The sequence below is a fragment of the Leiobunum rupestre genome, chromosome 7 (assembly GCF_980474605.1).
Source record: "Leiobunum rupestre chromosome 7, qqLeiRupe1.1.hap1, whole genome shotgun sequence".
NCBI lineage: Eukaryota > Metazoa > Arthropoda > Arachnida > Opiliones > Sclerosomatidae > Leiobunum > Leiobunum rupestre.
In genome coordinates, this window is record NC_143390.1 from 32,895,362 (window position 1) to 32,911,482 (window position 16,121).

A 16,121-nucleotide genomic window follows, 5' to 3' on the forward strand; every position below is an offset into this window, starting at 1 on the left:
TTTTTCAATAATTCAGGAAAGGGAAAACTTGTAAGAGGAAATTTTAAACCGATTTACGTGCTTTTACGACCCGCACAATATATACATTTCCTAAAGGATAGAGCGAGATAGGGAGAGAGAGAGAGAGTACCCCTTAATTTATTAACCGACCCGCGATGATTCTTTTTCAATTTCAGTCGCTCCGTCCTGGAAGCTCGAACCCAGAGATGTGTCAGCCATCGTTGGATCCAACGTTATTCTGGACTGCCAAGCCGACGGTTACCCTCCACCCATTACCAGGTGGAAGAAATCTTCGGGTAAGCTCGCTTTGTTGTTAGCTCTGCGTGGATTGCCTTCATACGTTAGCTATAATAAATTATTAAACATTTTTCCCCTGAGTCAATTAATAAGACTTTATTAATTTCGATCTTAAAAAGGAACGCTTTATAATTTAACTATATGCAACAAGGCATTGTTTGATTCTTTTATGGGGATTCAACGAAACCAACGACCCCTAGCGTTGATTCAAACCTTAAACTATAGGTTTCTCGTATTAAGGCAAGAGGGCAATCACCGGTAAATTTTTGTAAACTGATTATTATATGAAATCGACAAATTAAAAGACCACTGTGTGTACAATAAAAAGTTTTATTTAAAAACTCGAGTTTTTAAATAAAACTTTTTATTGTACACACAGTGGTCTTTTAATTTGTCGATTTCATATTATAAATGTACAAGCGCCAATAATGATTAATTTTAATAATAATCCCTTAACTGATTATTAATTTTCGAACCTATAATGCAGTGTTTTCTTGTGATTTCTTACACTTTTCGGTGATTTCTATTGATTTCCTTAAGACGATTTCTGGTGAATACCTAAGATTTATACACCTGATCACTTAAGTGAATGTTCCTTAAATAATATTTTATAAAGGCAAAAGGGTTTCAAAAATAATTGAGTGATTTCCTTAAGTAGATTTCCGGTGAATACCTACACCTGATTTCTTAAGAGATAACCCTTTAGGTTTATTTGGATTAACGCAAAGGGGTGTTAATCACTCTTAAAAATTTTGAAACCTGTTTACTGATTTACAAAAGTAATTCAGTGTTTTTCGGTGATTTCTAGTTTTTTTTAAGTAGATATCCGATGAATACCTACGTTTTCTACACCTGTTTACTAAAGTGACTTTCCCCCAAAATAAAGGCTACTAAATTATTTAGCAATGCGTATTTCTTCAAAGACTTAACATGCTTTCAACAAGATTTGGTACCCGTGGATCGTATCAGAGTAAACATAAGCGAGACTACTAATTTAGAGAAGCATGGTGTTATAGCTAAGTCCTGCCACGTCCTAAAGAAAATTTAGTTCTGGGTGCGTGAATTATAAGTAATGAGATGGATATTTTTTTCTTTCTGTACACTTCGCCAAAAGACAAAGGTAGCGGCTTTTTAGATTGCTTTAATTACGGCATTTTACTTCAAAACAAAAGGATGTTAGTCGCTGCGGGAAAAAACCTAGTCGTTTCTGAGGAAAGAAATCAATGTTGTTAAACAAAGAATATTGCTTGGGCCGCCCTCCATAATGAGCGGACACTTTTTTGCGACAATTTCTGTCTCCTCTTTTCCCTCTGTACGTCCCATTTCCCAAATAAGAAAAAAAAGGACAAAATCGAAACACTTCCTGGGGTGAAGCTTAATTAAGAAGGCTTTGGGCGCTGCTGATTAATAAATAACCTATGTAGAACTAACTACGTTGAGTTTTTTCTCGTTCGCGTGTCTCTTATTAGGTATATCGTCTTGAGAAACATTTTTTCTTTTTTGTTCAATGTTGGTGTATAGACAAGACCTCGCCTCGAAATTTCCAGTCGGTGATCAGCAATTATCACATCCAAGCGCTCGAGAATGGTTCGCTTAACATTAAAAATGCCGAAATAAGTGACGAAGGCTTTTATCTCTGCGAGGCGGTCAACGGAATTGGCTTCGGTCTCAGTTCTTCCATGCAACTTTCCGTTCACGGTGAGCTATCCTTTCCCCATCTCCTCGCACTCTCTTTCGACGGGCCTGCTTTAACTCGGGAGGCAACCTTCCTTTGGGAAGATTAACTTTATACTGACGCTTTAATCCTAATTACTCTATAAGGCGCTTTGAACTTTGCAGCCTTAAGGGTAGTTGCTTTGATATAGCCGCTCACTTTAATTCCATCTCGAGACGGAGCCTTTTTCGTCATTACTTTAGCTCTCGCGGCCGCAATAATATGACCCGTATTCTTATTTATTTTATTGAGCTTTTAGACTCGTATGTTTAAACTGAGGTCTATGCTAAAATTATCTATAACAATGAGTAAGCAGCACACGGTTCGTAATAGAATTTAATTTAAATAATTTAGTTAAAGCAAATCGAGCTTTAATTTAAATACCCCATCTTTATAGTTTGAAATAGGACGAAAGGTTTTGAAAAATCTTTTTTTTGTTCGTAAGCGACGGACCGTTAAGCCGGAAATTCATTTTAATTAATAAACTTAATGGATTAAAAGAAAACTCATTCCCTTTTTCTCTCGTTCATTTTTTAATGGCAGTGGCGGCTCATTTTAAAACTAATTTCGTCTTTGTTCGAGTACGAAAGGGAGAGGAGTTGAAAATCATTTGCGAGGCTTTCGGAGACCGGCCTTTGGCCGTGCGTTGGAGCAAGGAAAAGTTGAAATTGGATCCCAGTCTCAACAGCAGGTATGCGTACCGGTTTCCTGGTGTGGTCATAAAACGAAAATTATTTTAAATTGTTGGAGTTTTATTAAATATTCAGTTTGATTTGCTCATAAAAGGTACGCCTTTACCGAAGATCCGACAGAGGAGGGCATGAAATCAACTTTGGTCGTGAACTCGGCCGATCGCAGAGAAACTGGTCTTTACACTTGTTTCGCGACGAACACTTACGGGACGGATGAGAAAAGAGTTCAAGTCGTAGTCGAAGGTGTGTATATTTTATCTCTTCATTACTAGATAAGTTTAGGTATGACCCTTTTATTTCTAATTTCAGAGGTTCCGGATCCTCCTACTGACGTTCGAGCTACCGAATTGTCCAGTCGATCAATAACTATCATATGGGGTGTTCCCTACACTGGTAACAACGCCATTAGCCGCTACTTGATACAGTGGATCAAAGATACCGGTTAGAATTCCTTTCATCTCCCAAAAAATATCGATAGATATCCCAACTGCTGTTTTAAAATTTTCTAGATAATTGGAAGACATCGTTCAAAGTGGAAACCCCCGGGACGGATACAAAATCGTCTCTTCGGGACCTGGTTCCCCTGACGAAGTACCTGGTCAGGGTATCCGCCGAGAACGCCGTCGGCACGAGCGACTTCAGCAACACAATATCCTTCACTACGGACGCTGAAGGTGAATAAGTTAATAGCGATTGAGCTACGCGTATTTTTGCCCAATTATTCAGGTTGGCACCTAAATTTAATGATCTTATTAACGGCGAAGTAACGCGTAGAGCCTCGTTCTCATACGAGACAGTTGTTGAGTCGCGTGGAACGGCGTCTGCGTTTTTCTTACAGCTAAAACGGGATGGACCTGTTCTTTATTAAACGAGCTGGACTTCGCTTACGTGGATTGAATAATGTTTTGCCCACTCCGAGATCGATAGCTTTACCTTTCTGCCGTGGTGGGACGCGAAGGATAAGAGGCTTAGGAATTTCGGCGTGCCTGCAGAATCGGCAACGTTTTTTGTTTTTATCTCGAAAAATTCCGTTCTTGATTTATGGCTCAATGAAGTTTCTAATATTTGCTCCTTTCCTATTCCTCGAGATTTCTGCGCTCGAAACTTGTCTGATTCGCTTTATTCGCGCTTCTTTTTCTCTCCTTTGCTTCTCCGTCGGGCCTTCTTCTCTCTCGGGTATTCGTTTCAATCGGAATCAGTCCCCGAAGAACCACCTCAACACGTTCAGGCTAACGCTGCAAGCTCGCAGTCGATTCGAGTCTCTTGGAAGGTAGGTACGTAGATTTACTCTTCTAATCGTTCAACATTTTACAAGCCCCTCGGGAATGTGTAAAAGATTGAGCCGTTAGCAGAGCGTTCTTCGATAACCTAAATGAGGCCGTAGGGATGACGTTTAAAGGATCAAGTTTAAAATGAGTTTTATACGATGCTATGAGAAATCCGCGAGGCCACGCTTCCGAATCTAAAGCGTCTAAGAGGAAGTAAATTTAAGCGGAGAACATTTGAACGATTTCCTTATTTGCCGTCCGAACATTCAATTCTTTATCCAAAAGGCCTTTTTTCGAGGAAATATTCATTAGTAATGGCGCTAAAGGCACGGAATGGATATCGTCTACATTAAAATTATTTACCTTTTCCTTTCTGACGCGTGTTGCGTGTAAATTCAAGCGCGCTTAAACGGTACGAAAATGACTAACGAAACATTCGATATTGTTTATTTTTGCTTAGTGTATGCACTGAGCCAAATCACTTGCCTCGAATGCTTCGTAAATAATTTTTTTCGTCGCCCATACTCGCTGCAGCTGGTAATTACTGGACGGAAAATTGAAACGTTAATTTTTATTGGGAGACTAGAGTACGAGTCTTTATTACGTTGTCAAGGGCTGATTTTTCCGTTTCCTTTCTTTCTCTTCCTCTCCTCCCGCTGTTGGTTCGCCGTGGCTTTCTGTATATTCCCTTCTTGGGTGACTGACTCGCTCCCGCAGCCACCTCCTAGTCACGCCAGCTACGGAACCATACTGGGCTACTACGTGGGATATAAAGTCCAAAACTCACCCGACCCCTTCATCTACAAAACCCTCGACGTCACCGGAAGTTTTTCTGGCGATTGTTCACTGACCCACTTGCGTCGATTCACTCAATACAGCATCATTGTGCAGGCCTTCAACCGGAAAGGGGCCGGACCCGCGTCTAAGGAGATCACTTGCCGCACCCTCGAAAATGGTAAGGGGAGCTAAAACCCAACTCCTACATACGTCGTAAGAGACGCGATCTTTTCACGCCTTACGCGCCACTGTCACCGTACGCGACAACCTAAGGCCCGAAGAATGTTTATAGGAACTTCGGACAGGCGATCTTTTTCTGGCCGGTCACCCTGATAGTTGTCAAAAGGGTTTCTTATATGGCCACTTTGTTTTATAGCTGTAAAGAGTGTCAGAAATCCTTTTTTGAAGCGCCATTTTATTAGGTATTAACGCGTTACTCAACTGCCCTTCTAGAGCCCGGTGTTAAGAGAGACCAAAACATTACGGATATATATTCATTTTTTAAGAAAATAGTAGGCTTACCTAATTTAAAACCAAAACCAATGACTGGGGTTTGGTGTTAACCGAGAGATCATAGTTTTTCAATTTGACTTAAGAAAATGTATACCGCTGAGTTTCATTTTCCAATAGAAAAAAAAAACGGTTTTTTGTGCCCGAAAACCGAATGAACATTTTTAAGCTGTCATTTTCTAAAAACCGTAAAAAAGGAAACTAAAATAAAAGACGAAATGGGAGAAAGTCGTCCATAAGTTTCAACCTCTTTTTGTTCGCGGATATTTGACGTCTTTCTGGCCTTTTTTTCACTCTCCGTTTCAACTCCTTTTTCTTGGTGCCCTTTTTTTGATGCTTTCTCTATTTTAGATCCTCCTCCTCCTCCGACGTTGAGGGTGGCTTCGACCAGCGTTTCTTCCGTCAATTTAGCCTGGGATTCTCTTATCGAGGGAGACAGCGACCCGACACCAGTGAACGGTAATAGCTTAAAAGATCTGTGTATATTTCGGGGGCTGTCGTGGCCTGCCTACGACGCGTTTCTTTGGAGGGTAGGGAAAGAAACTGCCGAAAAATTGATGGCGGATGTTTCTGGGAACCTTTCTCTTACCTGGTTCCATTTTTATTTTAGGTTTTTGGCTTTAATGCCAGATCTCCCGATTCTTTCCCCCCAAAGAACGTATATAAGAGATATATAAACTATAGAGACATAATAAACTACCTTTAAAAGCTTTTGCTTTTGCGTGATAAAATAATTTTTCAATAGAGAACCTAATTTCATTACTGGAAGCGGGTAGCTCTACCCTATGACGAAACGCAATTTCTATTCCTCTCTATTGCCTTTGCTCCTCTCTTGATAACAAATGGAATATATATATATATATATATATATATATATATATATATATATATATATATATATATATATATATATATTAATGAAGGTGCTACTAAACTTGTATTAGGCAATTTTTGTATGTAGAAAAACGCGTTACGATGGCTTATAGGGCTTCGATGGCGCTTGAAATTTTCAAAAATAAAGGGCAAAACAGTTTTTAAAAATTAATAATGGCATCCTGCAGTCCAACGGTGCCTCTCGGTATTTCTGAGAAATATCTGGCTTATAAAATAGGGCCCCGTGCACTTAAAGGATTTCAATAATTCAATAATTATTAGCACTGTTAAAGAAATTCCACTTCATAAAATTTCAACAGGTTGTCTCTTTCCTGTTGAAAGGGACGGTATACGAAAATAAATAAGTAATTTAATTTTTAACGCATTTAAGTACCCAGGTTGTATGTGCCCTTGTGCATAACTCTCACCGGGATCCTTGTATCGATTAAAGTAAAGTAGACCACCCTTTCTTCTCAATTACTAGTATATCGGATTTGTCGTAGCATCCCATCGTCCCCCTTAGAAGCTCACCCTCCCGCTCCCGAAATATCTGGATTCTAGAGACTCCTTCACCTCTGTAGCCGGGGATGGCGTGTTCGCCCGTAATATAAACTGAGAGTGCTTTTGATTTTGGCCAAATATAAAGAAGACGAAAATGGGGTACAATTTTCCCTTTTATTTTTTACTACGATATTGATTCGATATTAAGCTACTCTTGTTCGCTACAACTTCGCGACGTGGTTTAACACCCCCATTCTCCAAGTCCAGCGCCAGACACGAACGGGTACGTTACGAATTTGAAGATGGGCTACGTTGGCTTCGAGGTTGAAAGAGAAGAAATTCCTCCAAAAAAGGCATCCTCACCATTTTGAATTTCTTTCTTTTTTGGTATTTCCATCGATTGTGTCCGTTGTAGCGTGTAGATTGAAGAGATTAACCTAGTTCCACACCATCAGTCTTGTCTCCCTTTTTTGTTAAGGCTAGCTAAGAGAGACCAAATACGAGAGCGAATCGGCAATAGAGGGGACTCTAGCTGCTAAAACTCGGCCTTTTTACTGCGCTCGCTTTTGCGTAATTAAATGATTTGGAAACGAACAGCGTTTAAGACAAATTGAGTTGTATAGCGAAGCAAAGATATCGCGAGCACCCAAGATAGTTTTTTCCCCGCTGGTGTGTTATTTCCTAATTTCCCCTGAAAGGTTTAAGCTCTTTTTACGGACACGTTTAAAGCTTCGCTTCAATTATCGCTATGGTCTTTTGTTTGTTGGACGAAAGCGTGCAATAACGCCTTATCTTGTTGTTAAAGCCGGTGAATAGCGTGTCCTACGACCGTTCCCTAGAGAGTATTTCCCCTCTCACCGTCACTTCTTTTTCTGGACGTGTAATGTCCAGAGAGTCGTATATTCGAAATTAAGTTTCAGTTGTCCTTGCACCATCTATAACGCGTTACAACTATGTACTGTCATTTTTGTGTCTCGTGTAAATAGAGAACAGAAACGCTGACTCTCCAATCTTGTTATACGTGAAAGTTGTTATTGGTCTAACAGCCTCAGGAGACGTAGCTCCGTGTTTATTCATTGACTTTGTTTCATTATCGGATCAATGTTTTTTTTATTCAGAATATTTCTACTTTCATGAAAAAATAACATTAGATATTAGAGTGGATACAGAAAAACTAATCGCTATCGTTGTGGCAATTAATGTTTTCTTTAATAAAATAATGATGAACTAGTAAATCCGAACATAAAATTAATTATTGTAAGCACTCATCTCGACTTTGGTGGTAATTTTTATATTAAATTGAGGCTTTAATGCGATTTTGCTAGTAATTTTTGCTATCAGACACCAAAACTAAAAAGTATTCTAGTTGGAATAGCTAAATGTAATTCACGATAAAGGAATGTCTAGGAATATAAATATAGTTCAACAGTTTCACTCGAAATATCATTAATATAAAAATAAATTTAATATGCCTGATATATTTTTTTTAAGCTCGTGACGAGAAATAACGTGGACGATGGCACGAAATCACGTGAGCTATCTCCAAATAAATTGAATTTCATTTTGGTCAACCATGGATTGGTTTCGCACACATTATAAATTTGCTTTATTTTAAATTTGGTTATACGGTTTCTTATTGGGGATTGTGAATCGTTAAAATTAGCTAATTGAAATAGGAGATTGAATGACCTTCCCACGTCTTGGTTTCGACAGCACTTTCAGAAAGTATCTTTAACATTTAACGTTTGTTGAAAAGTTCATTCCGAAAAATGGAGAAAGAGTTTTCTGTATCCCACAATGAAGTCAATATATGTGTAACGCACACAAAATACGAAGAAGAAAATAAGTATTGTAACAAATGCCCCGGGAAGGAAATGTTTTCCGATAAACATTATGACCCGCAAGGAATTTAAAAAAAAAATCTTTATATAGGGGATAGCTAGACAATTTTTGTCAAATGGCAAGGGTCATTACTGGCTTTAAGTGGAAAAACGAAATCTATGGATAATGGTAAAAAATACAGAGATTCCAGTAACTAGTCTCCAAAAAATAAAAAGGAATTTTACAATAATAATCTCAGAACCATTTCCCTACTTTATGATATAATTTCCTATTTATAGCAGTTTTTTAATATAAAGAATAATTAATACTCTAAGATTTGATATTAAAACGTTTAAAAACAAAGATATATCATTTACGCTATGTTAAGAATGTAAAAGCCAACTATCGTTTCGGCTTGTTCAGGCCATCTTCAGGGTTAAGCGGTGATGCCCTTAACAAGCCGAAACTATAAGCTAGTTTATATATTTTTAAATTTCGAAAATTGTGCAAATTCCGTTGTTTGATTTTTTTTAAGTTTGGTCATTTTATGCGCGCAAGTAACCTTAAAAACTTTGTTACCCTAAGATTAGAAAGGAAACTTTGCGATCTTAGCTTCCCTGGAAATAAGTTGACTTCCCAATTTTTAACAATCTTTGCGAGAGCGTTGTCTATAAAAAAAAACGTACTTTTTGCATTTAATTTTGTTAGTTTCTCCGAAAGTGTTTAACCGATTTTCTTAATTAAAAAGAAATCTAGGATAGTAGCCCGGATTAAATATAAAATATTACTAACTTGAAATTTAAAAAAAATCTATATTTTGAAATACAGGAAAACAAAAAATATCATAAGAATAATAATACAAATTTCGGTGTCACACTCATAAAAATTCTGAAAACAAAAGAAAAAATTATTGGTTGTCAGTAAGTTTCTTGTTCTGAATCGATCGATTACGCAATTTCTCCGATATTTAAACTGGTTATATTTCAGCTAAATCTAAAAGGAAATGGTTTTTTTACCCTTTTTACAAGGTAAACGTTTGATTACCGCGGGAATGGGCGGTAATCAGATTAATATCTTAATTTCGGTTAGGAAATTGATTAACTAAGTAATTTAGAGTTTGGGAGTGGATTTTTTCTCTGGTCACAATGAGAATATTTATGTGAAATGGAATGGGAATGGTTGAATGACAAATATATGACGGAACTTGGATGGGAATAGGTATTGTTCCGACGTGAATAGTGGCCGTTTCTTTTCAAATGCAGCTCTCTAATGTTGATGCACCAATAAATACGCATTTTAGAAGTGTTCTTTTTATAAAGAGTTTTAATATAGTGGTGAAGTCAGGGAGAACAGGGGGCACGTGCCACCCAAAACGTATGGGTGTATGTATAATTGCTTGTTTTTTCTTAATTGTGTGCATGTCCCTCCTACGCTACAGTTTTAACGGCTTAGCATTATCAGTTTTGGAATGCGTAATTCAAATTGATATCTTGAATGCGTGTCTCATTTGGTATTGGGTCGTTATAATAGAATAAAGTTAACCTGTTCGTGATGTTCATTGGTAGGTCATTAGCAACCTCTGAAACGTAACGTGAATGTTTGTAATTTACACGCTTCTAAACATTGGATCCTGTTGTTTCTCTCGGCGTCTTTAAGGTTACACGATCTATTACAAGCACGACGCGGCTGACTGGGAACGAGTCAACGTCTCTGGAGACACCACGTCTTACACCTTTCAGTCTCTGACGTGCGGCACTAATTATCATTTCTACATCTTGGCCTCTAACATCATCGGGAGGAGCGAACCCAGCGAAACTATTAGCCTCACCACTCAAGGAGCCCGTAAATATTCTACCTTTACCTTCGGACACATTCATGCCTCGAAACCGAATATACTTTACTGTAATGTGATTAAAGCGAAACCCTAAGAATGAGACGATTTCCGTCCGTTTTGATTCGTGGCAACGCGCCCTTAGCTAAAATGGAAACTACATATAATATTCCCAAGCCACATTTTAATGCTCGCTACTAGCATATTTTCCACTTTCGCTTCACAAACCAACTAAAATTGGAAATCTCCGCTAATAGTGTTAAGTAGCTGGCTAGATACTAAAGCGAGATTTTGAGGTTCTACCAGCTAATACGCTACTATCGAGCATTAAACTTAGAACGAATAATTTTTTTTTATTTTCAATAGCGATTTTGAAGCAGAATGGCTTAAATTCAGACTATAGTGTTCAACTAACTATGCTTTTCACTGGAAGTTGACTATCTGCATAGTACATATGCTATACAGTCAAATAAGTTCCAGCGAAAATCATAAACAATTTAGTCGACCTTTAAATAAATGGTCGGGGTTCTTTTTCGGATATTTTTCTATAAATATTTATCTTGATCCGTTCAGACCACATTTTAATTGTTTTAAATTATTTTACAAAGGATAGTAAATGGCAGTCTTAAGTCCCACTTTAAACATCTTTCTCAATTCCCATATCGCTTATTTTTTTGCTTTTTTAATTTCCACGAGTTTACCAGGGCCCACAGCCACTGTAGAAAATCTACTTCATCCTAAAGAAGCGATGCTCTGGGAGTGATTATATCATTTAGTGGCAGAAAACGGAACTAAACATTCAAAGAGTTTCCATTAGAAAATTTATGAAAATGTCGGTAGAAGGGCTTAATATGCAAATGCCATGTTAAAAAAGATATTAAGTTGATAGAACTTTAAAAACCTATAATGATAAAATAAAGTATATCTCAAAATTCATTCTTCTAAACAGAACATCTGACCCTTCGACCTTGACCTTTGTGGTAAATAAAGATGAGTCATTTTATGGAAGTGTATAAAACTATAAATGACTACATTCCGACACATTCGTCTATCGATTGCAGCGATTCTTTTCTAGAAACCCTTAAAGCGACATCAAGCGATAGGTTTCCGGAGAATACCAAAATGTTGGTTATTAATAATGATTTTAGTCCACCTCATTATTTTGTCACTTTGCATAATTAATTTAAATTTAATTTTGTCATCTGCAAATGGAAGTGAATGAATTTTTATTGATCTATATCTTAAGTAACCTTAAAAGATATATTTAATAAAATAATTGAATAATTGAATTGAATTAATTAATTAATTGAGTTTCTTTATCAATTATCCAAGAATAAAATTTTTAAAATAATTCTAGAGAAAGTGAATTAGTTAATCGATATATTTTAAAAGCATCCTTAATTTGGTGTCCATTTTAGCACCAGTAGCGCCGAGTAAGCGAGAACTGTTAACGGTGAACTCGTCAAGCGTGCAGTTGAATTTGCAAGCTTGGGAAGATGGTGGTTGTCCAGTGACATTTTTCGCTGTCCAGTTGAAACAAAGGGGTCAACGGCATTGGAATATGATTTCTAACAGTGTCAGCCCGTCCATGGAGAAGTTTATAGTGCCAGGGTTAGCCGCCGGTTCTTGGTACAACCTTCTGATGTCTGCTCACAATCCAGCTGGTTCAACGGAAGCCGAATTTGTATTTTCCACGCTGACTCTCAATGGAGGTGACGTAGTTTTCAATTCATTCAATTAGATAAGATGGTCATCTAACGATCTGTTTTGTTTTACAGCCACGGTCTCTCCAATTTTGTCCCCCGAGAATCCTCCGTCCTTTTTCCGAAGTTTACCCGTGGTGGTTCCGCTCGTGTGTTCCGGAGTAGTTCTTTTAGTCATAGTTCTAGTTATCTTGGTCGTTTGCTTGAAACGCAATAGGATACGTGAAAATAACGCTGCCAATCCTGACCAAGGTATGTGGTAGTAAAAACCAAATTTTTGTACAACAGCAATTGACTGAGGGAGCAAGGAGAATTATTATTATTATTATTATTATTATTATTATTATTATTATTATTATTATTATTAATGTGGTTACTACTAAACCTTTGGCCATTAAATCTGAAAAATAAACTTTGTATAAATGCTTCTAAACTTTACACAGTTAAAGTAGTTGATGCGGTTGAGAAGATTTTGTTTAAAAAATATCAAAATACCAAAAGTTAAAACCAATTAAAATTTTCAAACATTTAAAAAAACTGGCCCCATTTTTGCTCGGTCTCACAGTTGCAGATTCAACTAAAAACAAGTTATAATAGCGTGTGAGTTAATCTATTCTAAATCATGTACAGATAACCGTGGTGCGGGTGATGGCAAAGGAGATAACATATCAATGACTTCGGTTGGAAAGAAACTTTACGAAGCTCAAAGGGAGGCTCTATACTATCCATCACCATACGCCACAACTCGCGTCTCAATGTACTCGGCTGAAAGCGAATCATCGTCAGGTCACACCAGTAGTTTGCATCGTCCAGCTGACCAGAGAAATCAACATATCTATGACGTTCCATTCCCACCAAAACAGGTTAATTGAAGCGGAATATTTACGCAATTAATATACATAACTTAAAAGATGTTCCATTTTAATTTTCAGTTTACATATCAGACCCGTAACAGCGGAGTGGTTCACGACTACCAACCTTTGCATCCAGTGTCTCCGCAGCAAGAGAAAACATACGGTGATTTTTTATTTTTGAATGAAGGTATTTGTTGTGGCTAACTTGAATTATTTGGTGCGAAAGCCATCGGTTTTGACGTTGTCGTTGTCTTTCAGATACTACAAAGCCAGAAGCCAAATTCTCCGAATTCAAACCATATCCGATGAGGGAATGGACGAAGTACAACAAACTTTCTAATCATAGAATGAAAGACACTAGCGATAGAATGCTTAGAGACATTTACGGATATCATGAAAAGTAAATCAAAGTTGAAAGAACATTTATTGTTTTAAATACAATAACTATATAATGTCTGAACAGTGGACCAACAGATTACGAAAGTAATCCTGAGGACTTTGAACCTGTTGGCCAAGGAGTAAACTCTGGTGAAGTTCAGGAAATGTCAGAAGCCGAGTGTGACAGAGACTACAGGTGTGATTTAAAACAAGGTAAGGCCTTCTTTTAAATATTAATCTGTTTGTAAAAATTGCGTAAGGTCAATGCTATGGTATTTTGCTAGTTTCAAACCTCCATTTCCTGTTACCTGAATTACATATATTACACATGATTTTTAATTGTGTACATTTTTTGGATGCATGAATTGTGATCTTTTAAAAAGTTGGTTTAATAAAATGGATTGTACCAGAAGTATATAAAAAATCTCTTATGAGATGAGCATTAATCCTGGCATTAAAAATAAGAAAATGTACATTCGCAGGTACGCAAGGCTATTACCTGCCAAACCTTAAAAGCATACACCGAATCACAGCTGAAAATTAGTGGCATTTATTACTCCGCCTAACGATCTAATCATTACACTGTGAAGATATATTTTCTTATCCATTAGCCATATTTTACTAATATTTTTCTAAAATCTCTTCAGGGGCGTACCGAACGGGCTCAAATTAAGGGGGAGTAACTAATTTTTCCACGTTTTCTTCAAATTCTTGGACCAAAATCTGCCAAGGTGCATATTTCGAGCAAATAACATTAAAAGTATCAGAGTATATACTTCTGATATTTTGATCACACCCCTTTTGGTATATGGCATGGTTTTCAAGTTCACCTCATTACAAACTTATTAAATTTATCATTCCTTCAATGTAGTTTGGTTTTGAATTTAAACTATTCAACTTTGTTAATTGTACCTTCCATTTACAGCCAAAGATCTCTCTAGTTTACCATTCTACATGGTTCGAACGTCAAAGCCAAAGTCAGAATATGACGTTTATCTTCATTGAAGTTGTACACACCGAAATCGGTTGTAATAAGACAACGTTTTAATTTGTATATAGTAATTTAAAAACAAATGACTGACTGTGCCTTGCGATAACGTAACAAATTCAACGCGTTATGTCCAGTTGTTTCTTGATAAGGAATACTGTAATATATATATATATATATATATATATATATATATATATATATATATATATATATATATATAAATATATATATATACATGTACATGTATACTTCCGTAGCAGTTAAGAAACTTGAAAACTTCGTGTTCAAATGGAGAAACCGTCGAAACTTTTTCATTCACAGTGTATACATGGACCTTGATGAGATTCCGATCTAAATTTACGGAAATGTTTCATAATATAACTGACAAACAAATAAAATACATTGCTGTTATTTATCCACGTCTATTTTTAATAAACTTTGGTCTTTTATAAGGCTTCCTATTTGGGTTGTAAAATGTGAACGCATCAATTTGGATTATTTTCATTTCATTTTATTTTATTCTTACTCGTCCGAGCGATAGTCTTACTTGCTAAACAAGTGGCAGCAGGGGCGTAGCCAGGATTTTGTTTCGGGGGGGGGGGCACGCCATTGAAAAAAAAAGTAGAAAAAAATAAAAATATTTGTACGTACGACCATACGTTTCGGGGGTGGGGGCATGTGTGCCCTGTGCCCCCCTCCTGGCTACGCCACTGACGACGTGTGTGGCAGCCCAAAAGAAAATATTTTGTACGCTATCCTGTGTTATACCAAAAATTTATACCACGCCGCCTGTCGTAGAGCTAGTGCAAAATACCAGACGTTCCCGCTATTTCGAAAATTAATTCATGAGTAAAATTACTTAACTTCTTAATAAATAATTGAATATAACACTAATAAAGGCTGATATATTTAATTTTTTTTGTCAAATTGTCAAGACGTTTAATATGATTTAGATATAACATTTCACTCTAAGATTCAGTTATAAGACACCCAACACGTGTTAAAGATGTAAAAGGCTTTATAGTAAGTCTACATAATTACTTTTGGAATTATATAGACCAATGACTAAAATCACCTTTATTTATTTAGGGTTTAGCTTATATGTGCCCCCTTTTTCATAATGGACTTTAACATTTCGCGTGGAATAGCGGTTTTTTCATTAGACTAAAGGTGGTTCTTATTAACTTTAATTATCGTTTATTTTATTTTCTTTCCGTTGCTAGACAAGGAGTTTTAAAAAAATTTAATGAGTAGGCTCACATTCTCTTTTTGGTTTAGTTAGTCGCACGCCAGATTCCCGGTCTACCGTTGGAAATTATGGTTGTTTGAAGTTATTTTAATTAGTTTGGTCCGAGTTTCGCGTTTTAATTCTATTCTTAAAAACCTATTGGTACGATAAATCATATGTTTTGTAATTACTTTAAATCTAATTATTGTTTACCTTTTTTGCCCCCTTTTTTATAAAGGACCTTTCTACCTTTTCGCATATTTTATAATTTTTTTAATAACAGTCTATAGATGGTTCTTATTAATTGTTTTTAACATATATACATTGAAGAAAACCTAGAAGTATTAAAGTTTTAGATATCTACTGGGCTGTAGATAACCTTAAGCTTTCAATACCCAAAAAAGATTTATTCAGCAAAAGAGGTACTACGCTATAGATGTCAATTGCTTTAATCCATGTTCACCTATTATAAGAGCCTACTCATTGAGTGGTTAAATATATGGTACTGTTAAAACCGCCATCTATTGGGTAATACAATTTTTTATTTTAGAAATAATTTTAATTCTGATACTGATGTTATTCGTTAAAGTGGAATGTTTATCAGTTCAATTTTCATTAATGAAATCGACATTACACTACGGATTTTGAACGGTTAAAATCTAAAACTACTCTTTGCAAATTTC

At 36.5% G+C, this 16,121-nt stretch overlaps 1 protein-coding gene across 2 annotated transcripts in view; it reads left to right on the forward strand.

Moving 5' to 3' along the window:
• LOC149936087 (cell adhesion molecule Dscam1-like) overlaps positions 1–14,586 on the forward strand; it is a 90,706-nt gene extending 76,120 nt beyond the window's left edge. Inside the window, exons 10-26 of one of the 2 annotated variants that reach the window (XM_090154035.1) lie at positions 177–296; positions 1,819–1,995; positions 2,555–2,702; positions 2,798–2,946; positions 3,013–3,144; positions 3,213–3,377; positions 3,903–3,973; positions 4,689–4,926; positions 5,610–5,717; positions 10,110–10,295; positions 11,703–11,996; positions 12,063–12,239; positions 12,618–12,850; positions 12,920–13,028; positions 13,100–13,241; positions 13,305–13,432; positions 14,145–14,586. In XM_090154035.1, the coding sequence (XP_090010161.1) occupies positions 177–296; positions 1,819–1,995; positions 2,555–2,702; positions 2,798–2,946; positions 3,013–3,144; positions 3,213–3,377; positions 3,903–3,973; positions 4,689–4,926; positions 5,610–5,717; positions 10,110–10,295; positions 11,703–11,996; positions 12,063–12,239; positions 12,618–12,850; positions 12,920–13,028; positions 13,100–13,241; positions 13,305–13,432; positions 14,145–14,224 (2,657 nt within the window). In that variant the 3' untranslated portion in view covers positions 14,225–14,586. The remainder of the gene's footprint in view (positions 1–176; positions 297–1,818; positions 1,996–2,554; positions 2,703–2,797; positions 2,947–3,012; positions 3,145–3,212; positions 3,378–3,902; positions 3,974–4,688; positions 4,927–5,609; positions 5,718–10,109; positions 10,296–11,702; positions 11,997–12,062; positions 12,240–12,617; positions 12,851–12,919; positions 13,029–13,099; positions 13,242–13,304; positions 13,433–14,144) is intronic. The other variant, XM_090154036.1, reaches the window with a different exon arrangement.
• The last annotated feature ends 1,535 nt before the right edge of the window (positions 14,587–16,121 follow it).